The 21788-nt window shown below is 42.3% G+C and overlaps 1 protein-coding gene across 2 annotated transcripts in view; it reads right to left on the reverse strand.

Moving 5' to 3' along the window:
- The window catches only part of CCDC93 (coiled-coil domain containing 93), a 107826-nt gene that overhangs the window by 21355 nt on the left and 64683 nt on the right, over positions 1-21788 (reverse strand). The window contains exons 12-15 of one of the 2 annotated variants that reach the window (XM_069577779.1): positions 13858-13974; positions 10027-10089; positions 1623-1696; positions 706-787 (exon numbers count right to left, since the gene is read on the reverse strand). In XM_069577779.1, coding sequence (XP_069433880.1) covers positions 706-787; positions 1623-1696; positions 10027-10089; positions 13858-13974 — 336 coding nt within the window. The remainder of the gene's footprint in view (positions 1-705; positions 788-1622; positions 1697-10026; positions 10090-13857; positions 13975-21788) is intronic. The other variant, XM_070292232.1, reaches the window with a different exon arrangement.

The raw sequence follows: 21788 nt of genomic DNA on the forward strand, positions 1-21788 counted from the left end.
GAACGTCTTTTTAGGAGGGTAGAGGCAGCCGTATCTCAGTCAGAAGGGGTCTTTCTTCCCCAAGGGCAGGTGAGGCTCACAGTAATCACTGGGACATGGGATGAATGAGTGGCTTAGAGTCAGTCCCAAGCCTCTTCCTCTTTTTCAGCTCTTCTCCACCTTTCCTGGGACCTTCAAGCCTGGAGCCCTGCCTCATCCAGCCCTCCTCCACTTGTCACCCTCATCTGCTTAAGTCAGATATAGCTTTTAGAGGGCTCCTACGCCATAGTGGCCTCTCTTCCCCTAGACTCACAGAACTCAGCCCTCTTTGCCTGTCTCCCACATAGTCACCTGTGCACATATCACCCCCACTATTGGACCATGTGACAGAGACATGTTAGGATTTTAGGGCGGCCCTAGTTTCGTATGATACTACTCCTCTTGTATAACTTTTCTTTTAAATACATCTGTAAATTAGAAAACACTGTTTGTTAGACTGTGCTCTCAGTTTGGGGTCTGGCACACAGTTACTCATCCAAGTCATTTCTGGTGTCCTCTGATCACAACATAAGCACTTTACTCCTCTTGCACACTACCACGTACCTGCCTGGTGAACCTCCTCTTCCTATCACACCTGGATACGACCCGCAGCAGCACAAGGGGAGGGAAAGCAGGAGACTGTATGAGAATCTTTGTTAACATCTGATGACACCAAGCAACACTTACTCGACAATGTGCTTTAAACTCCTGTTCCTGACTTTTCAGATTTTCATTCATGGCTACAAGGGCTCTCAAGTTCTGCAGGATGCTGAAAAGACCAAAAAACAACTGACTTTCAACAAACCACTATGATTTTATGAATCACAGCTAAAAACCAAGACCCCAGAAAAAAAGGAACTTTTTTCTTAATTTCTTTTGTCTCTCCCAAGAGTGTCTAGTAGGCTGCCCACCAATGATAATGACCACCATTTAACAGACATTATTTTTCATCTATAAGCTGAGTCCATCAGGTCACATTCAAACAAATGTTACAGAATACAGAATTAAAATATCAACTGCAGAAACATCAATGTGTTTTGAGATTACTGTATATTTTTAATGATACCAACTACTTAAGACTCAGAGCACAGATAGAATTGTAACTTTAATTCCCATTTAAAATTTTAAATGTAAATGTAAATGCTTTTATTTAATTTAAATTGTCTAAAGACAATTAATTAAAAAAAACAAACAACCCAAAACCCAGTGTCTTGGTAAAAAAAAAGACAACATTTTCATTCTTGAAGGACAGGGTAACATCAGTGCTGTTAAAACCTGGTAACCATGGTTGACTCCAAGGGAGGAGGACTGGGTAGCTGGGGGCAGGGGCGGGAGAAGACTTTTCAGTGTATGTCTTTTTGAACCTTGAAAGTATTACTTACCTTCTAAAAAGGAGGAAACAGACAAAACAAAATACAAAACATAGCTGCTCCCGACCCAGGGGGAAGTGGGAGGAAGAGGAAGAAGGCAGCCCCGGATCAGGATCAGCGTGAAGTAACCGGCAGAACAGCGCCAGCAGCCATGACCTGGGCTCCTCAGCCCTGTTCTCCAACCACCAGTCACACTCACAGAGAAAATAAATACCACGTGTTGAGATCTCCTACCTCGGATCAGCTTTGGCCTCTATCTTCTCGAGAGCTGTCTGCTCTTTGTCCAGTTTCTCACTGTGACCCTTGAGCTATGGGAGAGAAGGAGGCATGTTGCTGTAGACTTGCCAGGACAGGAGGCGAGGGCTTCCATTCTCCTTCCTGGCCCACACCTGTGCCCTCTCTGGACAGGTGGCCCAGCCCACTGGACATGGCCGTACATTGAGAAAACAGGTGGACAAGGGGAACAGGATGGGGCTGGAGGGACAGCACAGAAACATCAAAACCACAGCCCTCCTGACACAGGCTGTGAGTAAAAGAAACCCTGGCAATACCTTTAAATCACAGCAGCAAGTGGGTGGAAAGCCAAAGTAATGCTGGCAGCAGGTGTCTCTCAGTGGGAAGAAGTAAAAAGCAGCAGCTATGAGAGACAGACCTGGGTTTCAATCTCAGGATACCACTATTGGGGCTCTCACAGGGCCAGGGTTAAATCTCCTATCTTGAAAAACTCCATTTTCTTTCTCTGAGTCAGTGGAGACTTTAAAAAGCAAACTTTAAGGAAACTCAGATTTCAATTTTTAAGGTGTGTAGATCTACTGTACAATAGACTATTAAGCTGCCATTAAAAAAGAATAAAGTTTTTTTATGATGATCTCTAACATTTACTGTAAGTTGAAGAAAGCACATAAAACCATTATTCCAGTGTGCATCAGGGAAGGTATACATGTATACATCCTGTATACACATGCATTAAAGAACCCACACGTTATTTGCATATGCACAAAAATTTTCTGAAAAGATTCACAGGTGATTGGTTACCCTCTAGGTAGAGTAGCTGCTTGGGTTACAGGGGGACACCATTTGTACTTTTTGAATTTTGAACTATGTGAATGCGCAACCTATTAAAAAAAAAAGTTAAAGAAATTCCAAGAGTTCTAGCTGAGAACATGTGGCAGCAAGTCCTTCTTTCTCAAGTCCTGGGAAGTTCAGGTGATTCTGTTTGATGACAGGAGCGGGCACCTTGGGGACAAGAATGACGGTAGCAGGTAAGACTGGCCAGTGGAGGACCACCGTGTGGATCCGGCAGGTGTGGGAAGAACTGGGCGGCAGGACTGGGGTCTGCGTCAGGAACAGCCAGTGGGCTGTGCAGTGAAGCCTGCTTCCCTTAAGCCAAAAGCTGGCGCAGGAGTCCCAGAGGCAGGGCGGCTCCCAGAGACCTGGCAAGACTCAGGAGGAGGGACACTGTCCTGACCCCAAATATCAGTTAACACTGGCTGATCTCACCGAACAGCAGGACCCCCTTTCCAAAATAGTTATGTGGAGGATGCTGCATAAAATGAATACAGAATCCACACAGCTGATAACAGAAAATTTCAGAATCACAAATAAGTACACCATTAAGAATTATCATGTATTTTAAGAAAGACAAAACTGTAAAAAACATTATCAACTCAACAAATGAATTCTGATCTGAAGGGATAGTTTGTAGATCAAGGAAAACTTCAGACACAGTCAATGCCCTTATGCTGGAGAGGATCCTCCATATACAGAAAAGAATCAACCTCCACATAAGAAATTAAAGTTGTACTGCTGAAATTAGAAAGTGCACAGGCTAGAAGGGGCCCGCCACTGATGCAGGGGCCTGCAGCGCCTCCCCCACACGTCAGGGCTGCCATCCATGCTCCACCTTCCACACCCCGCTTTATTCTCCTATATTCCAGGGAAGGCAGGTCCTCCCTATTTTCCAGGGCCACTAGGTTTTGCTGAAGAGGTAAAACCTGGCGCACTGGCAGGAAAGGGCTCAAAGTGCTCATGTGCCCAGGCCTTGCCTTGAGCATATAAGGAGACTGAGGCCCAGAGGCAGAGCTCATTACTGATTCAGGGTCCCGGTCTTCAGTCTTCTGACTAAATCAGGCTTCTTCCTACATTGTTCAGCATAGCCTCCCATCTTCCTAGACGAGAATTAGTTTGACTGCCTGACTAGATGGTAAGCTCCCTGAGAGGTCATGGTGCCAGGCCTCCAGCACTGGAATCCACATGGCCTTTCTGCCTCAGTTTCTCCAGCAGCACAGCAGGGATATTAACAGTGTGCTGCCAGGGTTGACAGGACGATTCAATGGTAACACAAATGATGTGCCCACAGCACAGCCAGTACATCGCAATGTTGGTTGCCATTATCATGTGAGGATAGGGAGAGTATCTCCTATTATTAACTTAATTCGAACCTTCCATCTTTCTAGCACATGCAAGGATTCAAAAAATATTTTTTTAATTTTTTTTCTTATTGAAGGATAATTGCTTTACAGACTTTTGTTTTCTGTCAAACCTCAACATCAGTCACAGGTATACCTATATCTCCTCCATTTTGAACCTCCCTCCCATCTCCTGCCGCATGCCATCTATCTAGATTGACACAGAGCCCCTGCTTGAGTTTCCTGAGCCATACAGCAAATTCCTATTGGCTATCTATTTTACATATGGTAATGTAAGTTTCCATGCTATTCTTTCCATACGTCTCACCCATTCCTCTCCTCTCCCTATGTCCGTAAGTCTATTATCTATGTGTGTTTCTCCACTGCTGCCCTGAGAATAAATTCTTCAGTACCATTATTCTAGATTTAGAATACAGTAGTTCTCTTTCTGACTCACTTCACTCTGTATAATAGGTTCTAGGTTCATTCACCTCATCAGAACTGACTCAAATGTGTTCCTTTTTGTGGATGAGTAATATTCCATTGTGTATATGTATCACAACTTCTTTATCTGTTCATCTGTTGATGGGCATCTAGGTGGATTCCATGTTTCAGCTGTTGTAAATAGTGCTGCAGGGAATGATGGGATATATGTGTCTTTATCAATTTTGGTTTCCTTAGGGTATATGCCTAGGAGTGGGATTGCTGGGTCATATGGTGGTTTTCATACTGTTCATGGGGTTCTCAAGGCAAGAATACTGAAGTGGTTTGTCATTCCCTTCTCCAGTAGACCACATTCTGTCAGACCTCTCCACGTGACCTGTCCGTATTGGGTGGCCTCACACGGAATGGCCTAGTTTTACAAGACAGTTCCAGAAAAACATCTATTTCTGATTTATTGACTATGCCAAAGCCTTTGACTGTGTGGATCACAATAGACTGTGGAAAATTCTGAAAGAGATGGGAATACCAGACCAACTGACCTGCCTTTTGAGAAACCTATATGAAGGTCAGGAAGCAACAGTCAGAACTGGACATGGAACAACAGACTGGATCCAAATAGGAAAAGGAGTACGTCAAGGCTGTACATTATCACCCTGCTTATTAACTTGTATGCAGAGTACATCATGAGAAACACTGGGCTGGATGATGCACAAGCTGGAATCAAGATTGCCGGGAGAAATATCAATAACCTCAGATATGCAGATGACACCACCCTGATGGCAGAAAGTGAAGAAGAACTAAAGAGCCTCTTGATGAAAGTGAAAGAGGAGAGTGAAAAAGTTGGCTTAAAGCTCAACATTCAGAAAACTAAGATCATGGCCTCTGGTCCCATCACTTCATGGGAAATAGATGGGGAAACAGTGGAAACAGTGGCTGACTTTATTTTTGGGGGCTCCAAAATCACTGCAGATGGTGATTGCAGCTGTGAAATTAAAAGACGCTTACTCCTTGGAAGGAAAGTTATGGCCAACCTAGGCAGTAATATTAAAAAGCAGAGACAGTATTGTCAACAAAGATCCATCTAGTCAAGGCTATGGTTTTTCCATTAGCCATGTATGGATGTGAAAGTTGGACTATAAAGAAAGAGCACTGAAGAATTGATGCTTTTGAACTGTGGTGTTGAAGACTCTTGAGAGTCCCTTGGACTGCAAGGAGATCCAACCAGTCCATCCTAAAGGAGATCAATCTTGGGTGTTCATTGGAAGGACTGATGTTGAAGCTGAAACTTTGGCCACCTGATGCGAAGAGCTGAGTCATTTGAAAAGACCCTGATGTTGGGAAAGATTGAGGGCAGGAGGAGAAGGGGATGACAGAGGATGAGATGGTTAGATGGCATCAATGACTCAATGGACATGAGTTGGGTAAACTCCAGGAGTTGGTGATGGACAGGGAGACTTAGCATGCCGCAGTTCATGGGGTCCCAACGAGTCAGACACGCCTGAGCGACTGAACTGAACTTTGTCAAAAATAAGGTACTGATAGGTGCATGGGTTTATTTCTGGGTTTTCTATCTTGTTCCATTGGTCTGTATTTATGTTTTTGTGCTAGTATCATACTGTCTTGATAACTGTAGCTTTGTAGTATAATCTGAAGTCAGGAAGGTTGATTCCTCCAGCTCCATTCTTCTTTCTCAAGACTGCTTTGGCTATTTGGGATATTTTGTGTTTCCATACGAATTGTGAAATTTTTTGTTCTAGTTCTGTGAAAAATGCCTTTGGTAATTTGATAGGGGTAGCACTGAATCTGTAGATTGCATTTGGTAATATGTTATTTTCACAATATTGATTCTTCCTACCCAGAAACATGGAATCTCTCTCCATCTATTTATATTTTTAGTTTTTTTCATTAGTGTCTTATAATTTTCTGTGTACAGTTCTTTTGTCTCCTTAGGTAAGTTTATTCCTAGATACTTTATTCTTTTTGTTGCAATGGTGAACGGGATGGATTCCTTAATTTCTATTTCTGATTTTTCATTGCTAGTATATAGAAATGGAAGTGATTTCTGTGTATTGATTTTGTATCCTGCAATTTTGCTAAATTCACCGATTAGCTCTAGTAATTTTCTGATACTATCTTTAGGGTTTTCTATATACAGTATCATGTCATCTGCAAACAATGAGAGGTTTACTTCTTCTTTTCCAATCTGGATTCCTTTTATTTCTTTTTCTTCTCTGATTACTGTTGCTAGGACTTCCAGAACTATGTTGCATAATAGAGGTGAAAGTGGACACCCTTGTCTTGTTCCTGATCTTAGGGGGAATGCTTTCAGTTTTTTACCATTGAGAATAATGTTTGCTGTAGGCTTATCATAAATGGCCTTTACTATGTTGAGGTAGGTTCCTTCTATGCCCATTTTTTAAAGAGTTTTAATCATAAATGGGTGCTGAATTTTGTCAAAGGGTTTTTCTGCCTCTATTGATATTATCATATGGTTTCTATCTTTCAAATTGTTAATATAGTGTATCACATTGATTGTGGAAAAGGAAATGGCAACCCACTCCAGTATTCCTGCCAGGAAAATTCCATGGTTGGAGGAGACTGCTAGGCTACAGTCCATGAGGTCGCAAAGAGTTGGACATGACTGAGCGACTTCACTTTCTTTCTATAGTTGCTTTTGGAGAAGGAAATGGCAACCCACTCCAGTGTTCTTGCCTGGAGAATCCCATGGACAGAGGGGCCTGGTGAGCTACAGTCTATGGGGTTGCAAAGAGTCAGACCCGACTAAGCAACTAACACACACAGACACATCACATTGACTGATTTGCATATATTGAAGAATCCTTGCATTCCTGGAGTAAACCCAACTTGACCATGGTATAGATCTTTTTTCTTCCCTTGTGTTTCTTAACTATATAAGTCCGAATGGCAACCCACTCCAGTGTTCTTGCCTGGAGAATCCCAGGGATGGGGGACCCTGGTGGGCTGCCGTCTATGGGGTCGCACAGAGTCGGACACGACTGAAGCGACTTAGCAATAGCAGCAGCATTTGTTGTAAAGCTGGTTTGGTGGTACTGAATTCTCTTAACTTTTGCTTATCTGAAAAGCTTTTTATTTCTCCATCAATTTTGTTTGAATGATATCCTTGCTGGGTACTGTAAGCTTGGTTGTAGATGTTTCCCTTTCAATACTTTAAATATATCCTGCCATTCCCTTCTGGCCTGCAGAGTTTCTGCTGAAAGATCAGCTATTAAGCGTATGGGGTTTCCCTTGTATTTTTTTCTTTGTGTTTAGCCTTTGTTAGTTTGATTAGTATGTGTCTTGGCATGTTTCTCCTTGGGTTTATCCTGCATGGGACTCATTGTGCTTCTTGGACTTGATTGACTATTTCCTTTTCCACGTTAGGGAAATTTTCAACTATAATCTCTTCAAATATTTTCTCATACCCTTTCTTTTTCTCTTCTTCTGGGACCCCTATAATTCGAATGTTGGTGCGTTTGATATTATCCCAGAGGTCTCTGAGACTGTCCTCAGTTCTTTTCATACTTTTTACTTTATTCTGCTCTTCAGAAGTTATTTCCACCATTTTATCTTCCAGCTCAATGATTTGTTCTTCTGCTTCAGATATTCTATTATTGATTCCTTCTAGAGTACTTTTAATTTCAGTAATTATGTTGTCTCTGCATCTTTAATTCTTCTCGGTCTTTGTTAATTGATTCTTGAATTTTCCCCATTTAGTTTTCAAGGTTTTCGATCATCTTTACTATTATTATCCTGAATTCTTTTTCAGGTAGTTTGCCTATTTCCTCTTCATTTATTTAGACTTCTGTGTTTCTAGTTTGTTCCTTCATCTGTGTAGTATTTCTCTGCCTTTTCATTCTTTTTTTTTAATTGATAGTGTTTGAGGTCTTCTCTTCCCAGGCTTGAATTCTTCCTTCCTTTTGGTTTCTGCCCTCCTAAGGTTGGTCCAGTGGTTTGTGTAAGCTTCGTATAGGGTGAGATTTGTGCTGAGTTTTTGTTTGTTTTTCCTCTGATGGGTAACACTGAGTGAGGTGGTAATCCTGTCTGCTGATGATTTGGTTTCTATTTCTGTTGTTTAGATGAGGCGTCCTGCACATGGTGCTACTGGTGGTTGGGTAATGCTGGGTCTTGTATTCAAGCGGTTTCCTTTGTGTGAGTTCTCATTATTTGATACTCCCTAGGGTTAGTTCTCTGGTTGTCTAGGGTCTTGGAGTCAGTGCTCCCACTCCAAAGGCTCAGGGCTTGATCTCTCTCCAAAGACCAGCCTAGATCCAATCTACCAAGAGGAATTTCACCCAAAATGAAAGGGCTTTTACTTGAGTTCCAAAAGCCAGTGCACAGGAACACAATGGAGATCTCTGACTCAGCAGAAACCGCCACCCTGCCCCCAGCCTGAGCCACGAGACCTTAGAAGGTAAACAGAAATACTGAGAGCTTGGATTCTTGGAAGAGCTTGGAAACTAAAGCTCAAGATATATTTGATCCAGTGTTTAGTACCAAAAGTGACTTGACAGCCACTTAGGATTTTATCAAGATGTTCTGCCTTGAATGTTTTCTAGACTGTTATACAAAGATGGGTCCATGACTTGGCACCTTTTAAGCCAGGACTGTGGAGTGTGCACAGGAAGACAGCAGCAGGGGTTCCACCAAGCTTCCCATCTAATCCGAAAGGATTGGAGTCACAGAACAGTGTAAAGAAAGCGGATGTGTCCAAATGCAACACAGGCATCTTTGGAAAGAATTTTTAAAAATTCCTCTAATTTGTTATCCTTATGCCTGCCTTCTCAAACATTCTGACAATAACTGAAGAGGCCAGTCCAGGTCAGAATCACAAAGCTTTGCCAGGTTTATAACAAGCCAGGGAACTAAGTGCTGCATACTGCTAGAGAAACAACCATTTTAAAAGTGCAAATTTCATGTGAAATTTAAAAAATAAAAAAATAGGGACTGCCTTGGCTTCAGAAATGTCTCTGAAGATCAGTCCCATTTCTACATGGTTCAGAAAGTACTAGGACCTCACAGCGATAGCTCTTGCCTGAGCACCAAAGTCACAGGGAGGAGAGCTTTTCAGACCTGGACAAGGACTAGCTTTCTGTAGAAACAGGGACGGAAATAGAAAGACCTAAACTCCCCTCATGCCAGAGCTGGCATCTTGTGTATTTGCTTTTCTCGCCTGGTTTCCTAGGTAATTGGAAGTGGTGGGTAAGCTATGCTGTGATGCTGATGGAGGACAGCACCACTGCAATCTGGGTTAGGAAATGGATCATGGGGTCAAAACAGACTTGCAACCCTCTTTTCCTCCAGAGACTCCCTCCCCCATTCTACCAGGAGATCTCTGGCAATTCTGAACAACAAATTATACCCTCTGTAGTTGTGTCATTTTACAGAAAGAGACCTTCTCACTCTCAAGGAATCCAGTGTTCTGGTACTTTCTCCAGCCTGTGGCTTGGGGAGCAGGAGTTATTTACCATGAATGATCTTCTGTGTTCTTTCACATGGCCACCCTGCTTGTCAGGCCCTCTGTCCTCAGGAAGCTTTCCTGAGCCTTGCAGCTCATGGCAATCTTCCCCTCCACCCAAGACCCTGATGGTTTAGAACATGGTAGCATGGATAAACATGTCTCGAGACAAGCTACTGTGTGACTGTCCTTTGTCCAGATGGACCTGAGCCCCGAGAAAGACATCGTGACCCCTCCACACGGACTGATGATATGAGTGTGCAGGTCAATAATTCCCAACAAGACCCATGGAGGAAGGAAATCTGCTCACCTCTGTCAGGGTTTTCTTTTTTCCTTCATATTTGGCTTGTAGGTCAGTATGACTTGCCTGAAGCTGTAAATGAAAGATAAAAGACATTTGCTCTCATTTGAGCCTCACAACAGCACAGATACTGGCAGTATCCATGTTTCACAGATGGGAAAATGGGAGCCCAGAAAGATTTAAGCTGAGCAAATGTGGACATTTTAGATTCAATTAGCACCAGCCATGTATCAGGTGATGTACTAGGTATTCTGCATGAATCCTAACAATGAATTCTTACATTCAATGGAAGAAGACATTATTCTTATTTAACAAATGAGAAAGTAAAGATTCAGAAGAGGTAAATCATTCAAGTTTATAGTTGATAACTGATAGAGCTTAGATTCAAATTCAGGTCTGAGTTTACTATATGGCTACAATCAATTCAGTTAATGGACATGCTGGTTCATAGGATACAAACTGCACTTAAGTACTCAAGAATCTAACATAGAATTTGTGTGTGCATGCTCAGTTGCTCAGTGTGCGACTCTTTGCAACCCCATGAACTGAAGCCCACCAGGCTCCTCTGTCCATGGGATTTCCCAGGCAAGAATACTGGAGTGAGTTACCATTTCATACTCCAAGGGATTTTCTCAACCCAGAGATTGAATCTGCCTCTCTCACGTCTCCTGCATTGGCAGGGGGATTCTTTACCACTGTGCCACCTGGGAAGTCCTAGCACAAAATCTGACAGGAAGGCAAATAATGTCAGATTGGAGAAAGGAGTCAGGACTTCAATGAAGAGAAAGAAGGTGAATTACATTTACTGCTCAAAATCACACAATCATAAACTTACATCTCAAAAATGTCATTTCCCTTTTCTTTACCAAAAAAGGTGTATCCCATGCTGTCTATGAACTTTTACAGATATCCGAAAACATTCTATTCAAAACTCAAAGGGTTTGTACATTTCTACTTTTGGAAAGGGGATGTGGTAGAAAACCAGTTAGACTCATCAAACACTTCAGTTGTTACCTGCATACAAATTAACAATGAGAAATTATATCTTATATCTCAACAATTATTTCAAAATAACTCAGCCCATTAAAAAATACATATTCATTTACTTACTGGCCACGCCATGCTGCCTGTGAGACTATTAGTTCCCCAACCAGAGATTGAACCCAGGCCCTGGAAGATAGAGCAAGGAGTCCTACCCACAGGACCTCCAGGGAACTTTCAACTCAGCCCATGTAGGAGTCTGTAAGTGACCTATAAGAATTACATCATCTACAGATGTAGTTAGAATTAAACCACCTACACCATCATTACTCCTAAATTGGGCTCTGGGTTACCCGTCTTCATGACTGACGCATTTCCAGCCAGGCCTCTCAGGAAGCCATCACAAGCAGAGGGCAGGAGAGATAACGGCAGGGGAAGCTGGGAGTTCTGGCCTCTCACTTTGCAAAGGGAGCCATCTGTGCAATGGCCTCCTACTAAACTATCTGTATCACTGGGGGATGACAGCATTTCTGGAGAAAGTTGTTTTTCTCTTGAAATCCTAATGGTTTAACTCTGGAAGCTCCAGGAAGAGATCCTGCCATTTCCCACCTGTTTCACCCACCTTCCTGCACCACCCCCCAACCCTGTACCCACCCACCCATCCAACATTTACCCAAGGTTCTGTTCAAATGAAGTGTACGGCAGAAGACAAAGAACACAGCACAAACCTTGCCCCTTAAGTTGCTAAACCAGTAAGCTGAGGATTAAAGTATGAGAAGAGCTTGGTCAGAGACAGGCCTGGGGAAGCCAAGGAAAGAGTCATCTTGCTCATCAAGGAAGGCCTCACCAACAAAGACCCAAGGGGGCTGGATCCTGGCAGGGAAGTAGGAACTTGCTAAGGAAGGGAAGATTCTTCTCTTCTCTTTGAGTAACTAAACTAATAAGAGCTTCCTTCATCTTTTCTCTAACAGGAACTGTCCCAGTAGCTTAGCTAAGTTTTTGTCTTGCTGGAGTCCTCCATGATTCTCCCACCTCCATCCTCTTATTCATCAGGAACCCCTATACTGACCCCCCAACACTTAGCCCACTGGTTAACACCTCCTTTGGGTCCTCTCTCCTCAATCTCAGGTTTCTTGTCAGTTAGCTACTAGCTACCTTCCTGTTCTCTGCCTTTACAGCATATCCCCCTGTTGGACCATGAGATGTTCTGCATTCCTTCCCTTACTGTACTCCTCCTCCCATTTCTCTGTGGCCTAAGACTCGCTCTGTGGCTCCCATCACTAAGGCTGCAGGGGTATCCCAGTTGCCTTCGATCTACAGGACCTTACAGGAGATCATCTCGGATTTAAAGAGTCTGGATTTTCTCACATACCATTATGTGTAGAAGTGTAAACTAGTAAAATAATTGGTGAATAATTTGACAGTTTCTAGAAAAACTGAAAATGCATATATTTTTTGATCCAGCAATTCCAGTTCATAAAATCCATTTTACAGAAATATTTATATATTTGCAAAAAGATGACTGTACAAAGATGTTCATCATAGCATAAACTTACAACTGGGAAAAAAACCCTGGGAAAAAACCCTCATGAAAAGAGGAACAGGTTAAATAAGCCATAGCACATATGTACCATGTCACACTAGGCAGCATCAGAAAGAAGGAGGTAGACCTATATGCTCCGGTCTTGGCTCTGCCGTTAACAAGCTGTGTGACCACAGGCAAGACTACTTCACTTCTCTGTGTCTCAGCTTCCTTGTAAATGAGAATAATAATAGTTCCTCCTTCATAAGGATGTTATGTGAACTGAATGAGTTAATTCTGAAAAGTACTTTGTAATTACTCTAAAAAAAATCCTTTATAGCCATTACTGAGAGATACATGTGATAAAATGAGTGAAAATCAAACTCAGTTTTTATAACCAAACAACCCCCTTCCCCAGCTGAATGAGCAGATTTAAGACCTTGCAAAGCCTAGAAAAGTGGGTTGCTTTAAGGAGCGGGACTGGACGAGTACCAGGAGAGTTTCATTTTTATCTTCATACAGTTCCATAGTAGCTGGTTTATTTACAGGGAACTTGGATTATCCCTATAATCTTAAAAAGGTGCCTGAAGCATTTAAATTGATAAAGACACAGAAAAAAGTGATGGCATATGTCTTCCCATCACTACCTCCAGACCCTGAGAGCAGAGATCATAACTTGTTTTTCTTTCACCACCATGGCCTATTTCAGTGCTCGGCACAGTGGTGCTCAGCTAATCTGTGTGAATTAACTAATGCTCTTCTTGCTCTGTGATCTTCTTTTAGAGCAGAGGTTGGGAAATGTTCTCTGTGAAGACCAGGTAGGAAAATATTTTAGGTTTTGTAGATCTCAATTCTCCCACTGAAGCTTGAAAAGTAGCCACAGAAAATATGTAAACAAATGCATATGCATATATTTCAAAAAACTATTAATATTCACAAAAACAGGCTTCCCAGGTAGCTCAGTGGTAAAGAATTTGCCTGCCAATGCAGGAGACACAGGTTCAGTTCCTGAGTTGGGAAGATCCCTGATGTAGGAAATGGCAACAACCCATTCCAGTATTCTTGCCTGGAAAATTCCATGGACAGGGGAGACTGGCAGACTACCATTCGTGGGGTTGCAAAGAGTGGGACATGACTGAGTGATTGGCATGCATGCATGCATGCATTACAAAAACAGGTGGAGGCTGGATTGCCCAAGGGCCAGATTACATCGATCCCCTGTTCTACAGCCTCCTTTGATCATTCTGACACAGAGATCTTGACTCCTTGTTAGTTTCTCCCTTCTTGAAGAATGGCTTTATTTTACTAGAATGAAATTATGAAAAGAAAACACCAACCTCTTCCAGTTGTTTGGTCTTCTGCAGAATCTGCTTGTTCAAGGAAATGACTTTTCGCCGATGTAGTTGGGAGATTCCTAACTTTTCTGGACTTTCTTCAGCTGACAGTTCAGACTGCTATGGGAAAAAAAAACAGAGGAACCAAAGGATTTAATTAGCTCACCTCAGTGGGCTAATCAGCCTGCCTCATCTGGGAGAACACTGCTGGGCAGGTGTCCACAACCAAGCCCATGGGGCCCCCAGGGGTCCTGTGTAAAACTCACTCCAGAGGAGACTGTGACACAATGATCAAAGGCCATATGGAGAGAATCTACATTTCTGGCAAAGCAAACAGCATGTGCAGAAGCATAGGGATATATAATGGGTTAAGCTGATAATCACATAAGTAATAGGATCTCAAATATGAAGAAAAACACAGTCATCTTAATATCTACTTGAGATTATTCTGGAGCTATCAAAAATGATGAACTGATTCACTTTCATCAAAGTATTATAAGTATATGGTTAAAGAGTTTAACCATTCAGTAGCACTTATAATGAAAAGAAACAGCATTTCAAAGTATTCCCTCATCCACGGGACAATGTGTTATTTCTATTCTTCTGGTGTTCACAGAGGATGGATTTGAAAGGGGTGAGTGTTGCTGAGAGAGACCAGGATAAAGGTCCTGAAACTGTGTAAAATGATGAGGGGATGAAGAAGAAGGGCTGGACAGGACATAGAGACTGTCAGGACTGGAGGGGAGGAAGGGAGAGAGTTCTGGTTGGGGTGATGAGATGAATGTAGCAACAATACCAAGAAACCACGCACACAAGGGGGCAGATGGCCACTTGGAGGCAGCTTGGCGCAGATGATCAAAACAAACACTTGGCTCAAGACACCAGAGGGAAGCCCCAGGAAGAAGAAACAGGAAAGATGACCCTATTCCAAGAGAAGTCCTTAAAACCTGTCTCGGGTGATCACAGAATAGATAGCTTCATTCACCTGCCAATGAACACCCATTATAGCCGCACTGCCTTCTTTACTGGAAACATCCCAATTCCAAGCTAATCACTGGTCTAAAGCTCAAGAGCAACAAAACTATTTCAATATTTGATTCTCTGTGGATGTTTTAACAGTGATCATAAGTTTGAAAGTTATGGGGAAGAGACAGAAATGTGAAAAGGAGGAACTGGATGGTACAGTCACCATTTATATTGGTTAAGAATTTCCCTGAATAATTCAGAGGCACCATTAACAGACGATGAGTGTTTTTGCTGCTTAACAACTCTGGAGGTGGGAGACAACCAGCTGGATGTGGCTGCCTAAAATGGCAAGAAACATCATTTTCCATCTTGTGAGCAGGGAGGCCGTAGAGGAAACAGAAAAAATAAGCATTTGGTATTACAGCACAGCTAGCCCTGACACCTGAAATTTTGGAAAATGTCAACTAACATACTCCAGCTTATCTGAATTTCTTCAAATTGGAGTTAACTTTTAAAAATGTAACACTGGGCACATCAAGATATTTACCACTTGTAGTCTACGGAAGAACTATTTCTGAAAATTACAAAAAAGGGGGGGAGGAGGAAAGAGCACTCCTTGATTTTCAAGCCACTGTCAGAAACATAATTAATTATATCTTGGGCTTTGCAGGTGGCTCAGTGGCAAAGAATCCACCTGACAAAGCAGGAGATGCAGGAATCAGGGGTTCAATTCCTGGGTCAGGGATTCCCTGGAGAAGGAAGCGGCAACCCACTCCAGTGTTCTTGCCTGGAAAATTCCACGGATGGAAAAAGCCTGAAGGGCTGCAGTCCATAGAGTCGGACGTGACTGAGCAACTGAGCATGTACACATACAATCTCACCAGTTGTATCTCCTCCACTTTGACTGCATCATCCTGAACTAAGTTATCAATTTGTCCACTTAGCTTGTTACGTATTTAGTAGCTTTCTTCTTAATTTCAGATTTGGGTTTTAACCTTCGTCTTAGATTCCTTGATACTGACTTCCAAAATGTCACTGGCATATCCTCGGAGCATTTTATTCAGTACTTTACTAGCAGATTTACACAAACCTTCTATCTCATGGTTAATCGATATCTGAAATGGAATTAACTCCCCAACACTGGGACTACGCCCATGGTGTGTCTCTAGGTTTGACGTCAGGATGCCTTGACTGCCCTGACCACCTCCGACTGTCCTTTTGCCTCTGGATCAGGCCAAGCTATGAGCAAGCGGGCTGCAGGGTATCCCCATCTCAGTCACCTCCCAGTAAGGCTTTCTCCAGGCTGCAGGGGTGAGGGGGTAGGGATGTACACATCCAGTGCTATTCTGTACCTGGCATGAGTTGGATGATGTTTCCAACTCTCAGCATGCTTTCCTGCTGGTAAACTGCTTTTATGGCCACAGTCCCGACTACATTTCCCACCTAGCTTTCACACCCTCTTATCAGTGTACCTGGCAACAAACACAGCCTTGTTGGAAACTGTGCCTTTGACACTTTCAAGAAACTTTCTTACAGGAACATCAGTAGCTATTCTGCTATCTGGAAAGAGGACTTTCAGGCTCACTGGCTCTCCTGCTCTCTCACTTTAAATTTTTAGTCACAAGGTTCTTTAAGATCCTTTCAGGGTTCTTTGAAGTCAAAATCCTTTTCACAATGATACTAAGACACAATTTTTTTTCTCTCATTCTCTCATGCTCATACATTGAAAATTTCCAGCTGCTATATGGTATCACTGCTCTGATGCTAATGTGTAAAACATTTATCATTATTATTTGCAAGTGAATTAATATGTAAGCTTTTAGGACCTCCTTGAATCCCAGGGACAGCGGAGCCTGATAGGCTGATGTCTGTGGGGTCGCAAAGAGTCGGACACGACTGAAGTGACTTAGCAGTAGCAGCAGCAGTAATTTTTAGCTTCCCAGGTGGCTCAGTGGGAAAGAATCTGCCTACTAATGCAGAAGACTCAAGAGATGCAGGTTTGATCCCTGGGTCAGAAAGACTCCTAGGAGTAGGAAATGGCAACCTACTCCAGTATTCTTGTCTGGAAAATCCCATGGACAGAGAAGCCTGGTGGGTCACAGTCCACAGGGTCACAAAGAGTTAGACATGACTGAGTGAATGAACATGCAGTAACTTTTAAGAGTTCGTACAGGCTCTTGAAACTAAAAATTTTGAGCCCTGTTACTTTAAGGGGCCTAGCTAACTCACCGACTGGCACAGCCTCACTAACACAGCTCTACCAGTGCAGTGGGCCCATCTGTAACACCAAGAGGGGACAGTTTTCTGATTCCACTTTTACTAGACAACTGCTTCAAACCAATCAGAGAGAAAATATTTGTAGTTCACAGAAAGGATGCTCAAGTCTCCATACAAACTTACTATTAAACAACTCTCACAACAGTGTATGTTCCAAGCAAAAATGGGCTTTCAAAATCCTTTCTCTTGTTGCTAGGTAGCAATTCTCATTGCTCTGTGCAGTCCCTTAAATTTGCATCTGCAAAGCATTCATGTCAGGATATTAAGTGCCATTTCCACATCTGACATTTCTCCAGTGCAATTAAAATGAACAATATGCACATGAACAAGCTCACAGTACATATAAATTTGCCAATTCCTCCATTTGCCTAAGTCTAGAGATGGTGCTATGCAAACTTCTTTGTTTAATGGGAAGTTAGTTTTAGAACAGAAAAAATCATTTATTCTAGAGCTGAATTGAAGAGAGTTCTTAATCTAGTCAACAGAAAGCTGATTGTTCTCTATTTGAAACACACTTTCTGTGTTAAGTAACTGAAAATTTTCATTTCTTTCAAATACCTTCCTCAAAACCAAAAGAACTAGACCAAGGTCTCTGAAACAGTATGGCTCATTTGACATTCTGTTCACTGAGTCTTCTCAAAAGAAAACTGGAACTGACCAAGCTGGATCTTAAAGGATGAGACTACACTGGACAGATGGAGAATAGAAGGGGCTTTATAGTAAATCCTTGACAGGAAAAAATTAAGTTCTTGGGGTAAGTTAACTGATTTCTACTTGAAAAGCCCACTGTCTCTCAAAGAATGCCAACCACCTATAAATATTCCATTTGTGCTTACATTAGAGCAAGGGCTAAAATGCCAATCTAATTTTGTTCAACAATTTCAGATTAAGAACGTGCTTTCAAAATGACAGGGTGGATTAAGATGGCATCTAGTGCAGATTCAGTGTTTTCTAATAACTGACAGATGTTTGCAGCTTCTATTCTAAGGGGAACCAGATATAAATGTCATTCAATAATATTAGTCCAGTTCAACATAGTAAATTCCTAAGAGAAACAAAAAATGATTACTTTAGCTAAAACTACATACTTTCATAATGGAAGACACCCAAAGGGTCATATCTACACATCTACCTTCCTAAGTAAACTCCAGGAGTTGGAGATGGACAGGGAGGCCTAGAGTGCTGCAGTCCATGGTGTCGCAAAGAGTCGGACACGACTTAACAACTGAATTGAACAGAACCTTCCTGATACAGGAACCTCTCCTATGTCCCACCATTAAAATATGGCCACTAAAGCTGTCAATAATAAGGGATCCCTAAAAAAATGAGGGGTCCCTATATCAAGAAGATGCCACAAATTCTCCATACTGAGCAGACGAATTTCTGCTCAGATGAACCCTGTTCATCAGGGTTGTTGGACCCTGATGAACCCTCCCACTGAAAACATGTAAACAGGCAATATAAAATATTTATTTTTTAATCTTAAAAAAATCTGTGAGCTACAAAGGATGTAAGAAATCCTAGAAAGCCAAAAAGTTAAAGTGAGAATCCAGGAGGTAGGTGTACCCATGGAGGCTGGCTTTTTTCTTGAATGTGTGAGTGAAGTTGCTCAGTCGTGTCCAACTCTGTGGGATCCCATGGACTGTAGCCTAACAGGCTCTTCCGTCCATGGAATTTTCCAGGCAAGAGTATTGGAGTTGGTTGTCATTTCCTTCTCCAGAGGATCTTCCTGCCCCAGGGATCAAACCCAGATCTCCCACATTTCAGGCAGATGCTTTACTGTCTGAGCCACCAGGGAAGCCCTTTTTCTTGAGAGAGATCAAAACCAACTGATCTCAAGCTTTGATTTTTAGAATTCAACAACTGCTTTGCATAATCCTTGGCACAGATGTAGGAAGGAAAAAAGTCTGCAATCAGATCTTGTTAGAACGGATTTGCCCTTGTGCAGTTCTATAACCTAAACGCACACACTACCTAAATGATACGAAAAACCTACTATGCACAATGGGCCTGAGCTGGGTATGCCCAGGTGCACGTAAGAGCAAAAGAAAATCCTCTCTGGAAGAACAGAGCTCCAATTCCAGGTCTCAATAGAGAAATGTCCAAGCAGAATGAACTCACAGTCAAAAATCAAAAGCACACCCAATGTCATGAGCAAGTCAGCAGAAACGAAGAGCAGAAATAGACATGCAAACTCAAACATACATGCTCATTTCTCCCTGAAGCCACAGAGATAAAATATAATCACTCTCATATAACAGTTCAAGTTTTCTAATACAGAAGCATTCCAAGCTTTACAAGAAGATGTCAGCTCCTTTCACCATCTTGGCTGCTCTCCCTTGGACATACCCTAGCTCATAATCCTTTTCAAGCATTCCTGATGGAATCTGAGCATGGCAGACTGGGATGGGACCACCCACTTTCCCTTATCTACATTCTACTCCCATTAATGAAACAGCATACATAAATGTGCTTTTCAATATTCTTGACTCCCACTAATGAAATCCCATGAATTTCAAAGACCCATATTCATGCAGCCCTGGTGAGTTTTTGAAGCACAAGTCTGGGCCCCAAGGTGAGCAGAGGCATGTACAAAACCCCAAACATCCCATTTTTACCCACACAAGCTAATGTCAGGTCAGATGGCATGCTCATCAAATCCTGAATTGGTATAACTTATTTTTCTGAAATAAGAGAGTTCATGCTTACTTAAAAAAAAATAAACTTAATAGTTTGGGCTTAAAATTTCAATCCAAGATATTTTTGAATGTTGATTCCACTCTCTCATGTATTAGTCACCTATTCTTTTCTAGCTTTAAATGACACTTAAATCAGATGAAGCTAATTCCTATGTCTTCATCCAAATTGCTGAAGAACCTGAAAGGGTATAAGCTATATAGGCTGTGTGGCTTGGGACAATCCCATCAGGCCAATTCATTAGCTAATACCACAATACCATTCTCTGCACTGTTAGTTTTTGCATATTGCATAACTTAGTCAGAATTTAGGAAATCCTGGAGCAGTTCTGAGACATAAACATATTATTAGTATCATTCTTTCCAGATTTACAGGGTTTTTTTTGGATTGTTGTTTAGTTGCTAAGTTGTATCTGACTCTTTTGCAACCCCATGGACTGTAACCTGTCCATGGAATTTCCCAGGCAAGAATACTAGAGTAGGTTACCTTTTCCTTCTCAGGAGATCTTCTCAACCCAGGGATCTTCTGCATTGGCAGGTGGAGTGTTAACCACTGAGCCACCTGGGAAAGTTCTTCATCTCTAAATTTGGATTGGTTTAAATCTCTCTCACCACTTTGTTTCATCAACTAACCTTTACTCAGATCCTATTACATGTAGGACAAAGTGTTAGGCATTTGGAACGTGGAAAAAGACACAAACCTCATCTCTGGACCCTCACAGTCTAGTCAGGTAATACCTGCTCATTTATAAATAAAGGTGTTGTACCTGCCACCTTCTCCCCAAGCCTTCACTGTTTCAGAGAAAGAGAGAGTTTTGCATGGTCTTCTGGTTTCTTCTTCCTGCCTTCCTTTCTTTTTCCTTTCCTCCAACAAATGTTTATGAAAACCCCATTATGGCAAAGGTGAGACACAATGCTCCCAGCTCTGGTTGACAGCATGCATTCTAGTCCTGGGAAAGAGGCAGAGACAAATGAAATAGTGCCTTGTGAGCAGTGCTACGAAGAAGACAACAGGAGCTGATCCACACATCAGAGGATCCACAGGAGGGAGTTACCCGTAATGGCTATGGGTGAGTCTCCACCGAGGCTGATGGACAACTGCAAGAGGCTTCTGCTGAGTGTTATGATCTGCCAAGCGGAAGAGTGGTTAAGAATCAGCCTGCAAGGCAGGAGATGTGGACTTGATCCCTGGGTTAGGAACATCCTCTAAAGAAGGAAATGGCAACCCACTCCAGTATTCTTGGCTGGAAAGTTCCATGGACAGAGGAGCCTGGTAGGCTGTGGTTTACAGTCACAAGAGTTGGATGTGACTGAGCACAGCATACACACATGATGGGTTAGGCGACAGAAACACAGAGATGGAAGATGAAATCCTGGCCTTCCAGAAGTTTACAGATTTAGAATATGACCAGTCTAGTACCTGTGACCTTATGTGAAGAAATGGAGTCTAGGAGGAAAGGGTTTAAAAAAAATCCCTCCCTTGCCAGCCCTCATCACCCTGATTCCAACCTGGGTTCTTCTGTGTCGCAGTAGCAGGGCCCCAAGAGGGCAGCTCCTCTCCTGTATCCTGCATGCCACTGTCGCTAGAAAAATGGTTTTCTTTTTGGGTGGGGATAGGCGATGAGATTAGAAACATTCACACCTAAGCTTATCAGAAATCACACTGGCTCTAGTTCAGGACAGACTGTCTAGAAGAGTCAGGGACTCCTGGTTGCTTAGCATCCCGTGACCTTCTCTGACTCAGCCAAGGTCCTGGGGACTGGTATCTGCACCCAGTCCCTAGCCCTCTTGAACAATCACTTTCCATTTCACCTCAGTTGGGTATAATTTTAAAGTCATCCATTCTGTCTATTAACAGGAGAAAAGTTCAGTATCAGAAATACCCAACTGTCACTTCTCTTTGGGCAGATACTGACATTTCGACTGGCAACACCAATCAAGTAGCAAATGGCTACTTGATTTGAAAACATGAATTACATTATTCCATAATTCTTT

Source organism: Ovis canadensis, chromosome 2 (assembly GCF_042477335.2).
Source record: "Ovis canadensis isolate MfBH-ARS-UI-01 breed Bighorn chromosome 2, ARS-UI_OviCan_v2, whole genome shotgun sequence".
Lineage (NCBI taxonomy): Eukaryota > Metazoa > Chordata > Mammalia > Artiodactyla > Bovidae > Ovis > Ovis canadensis.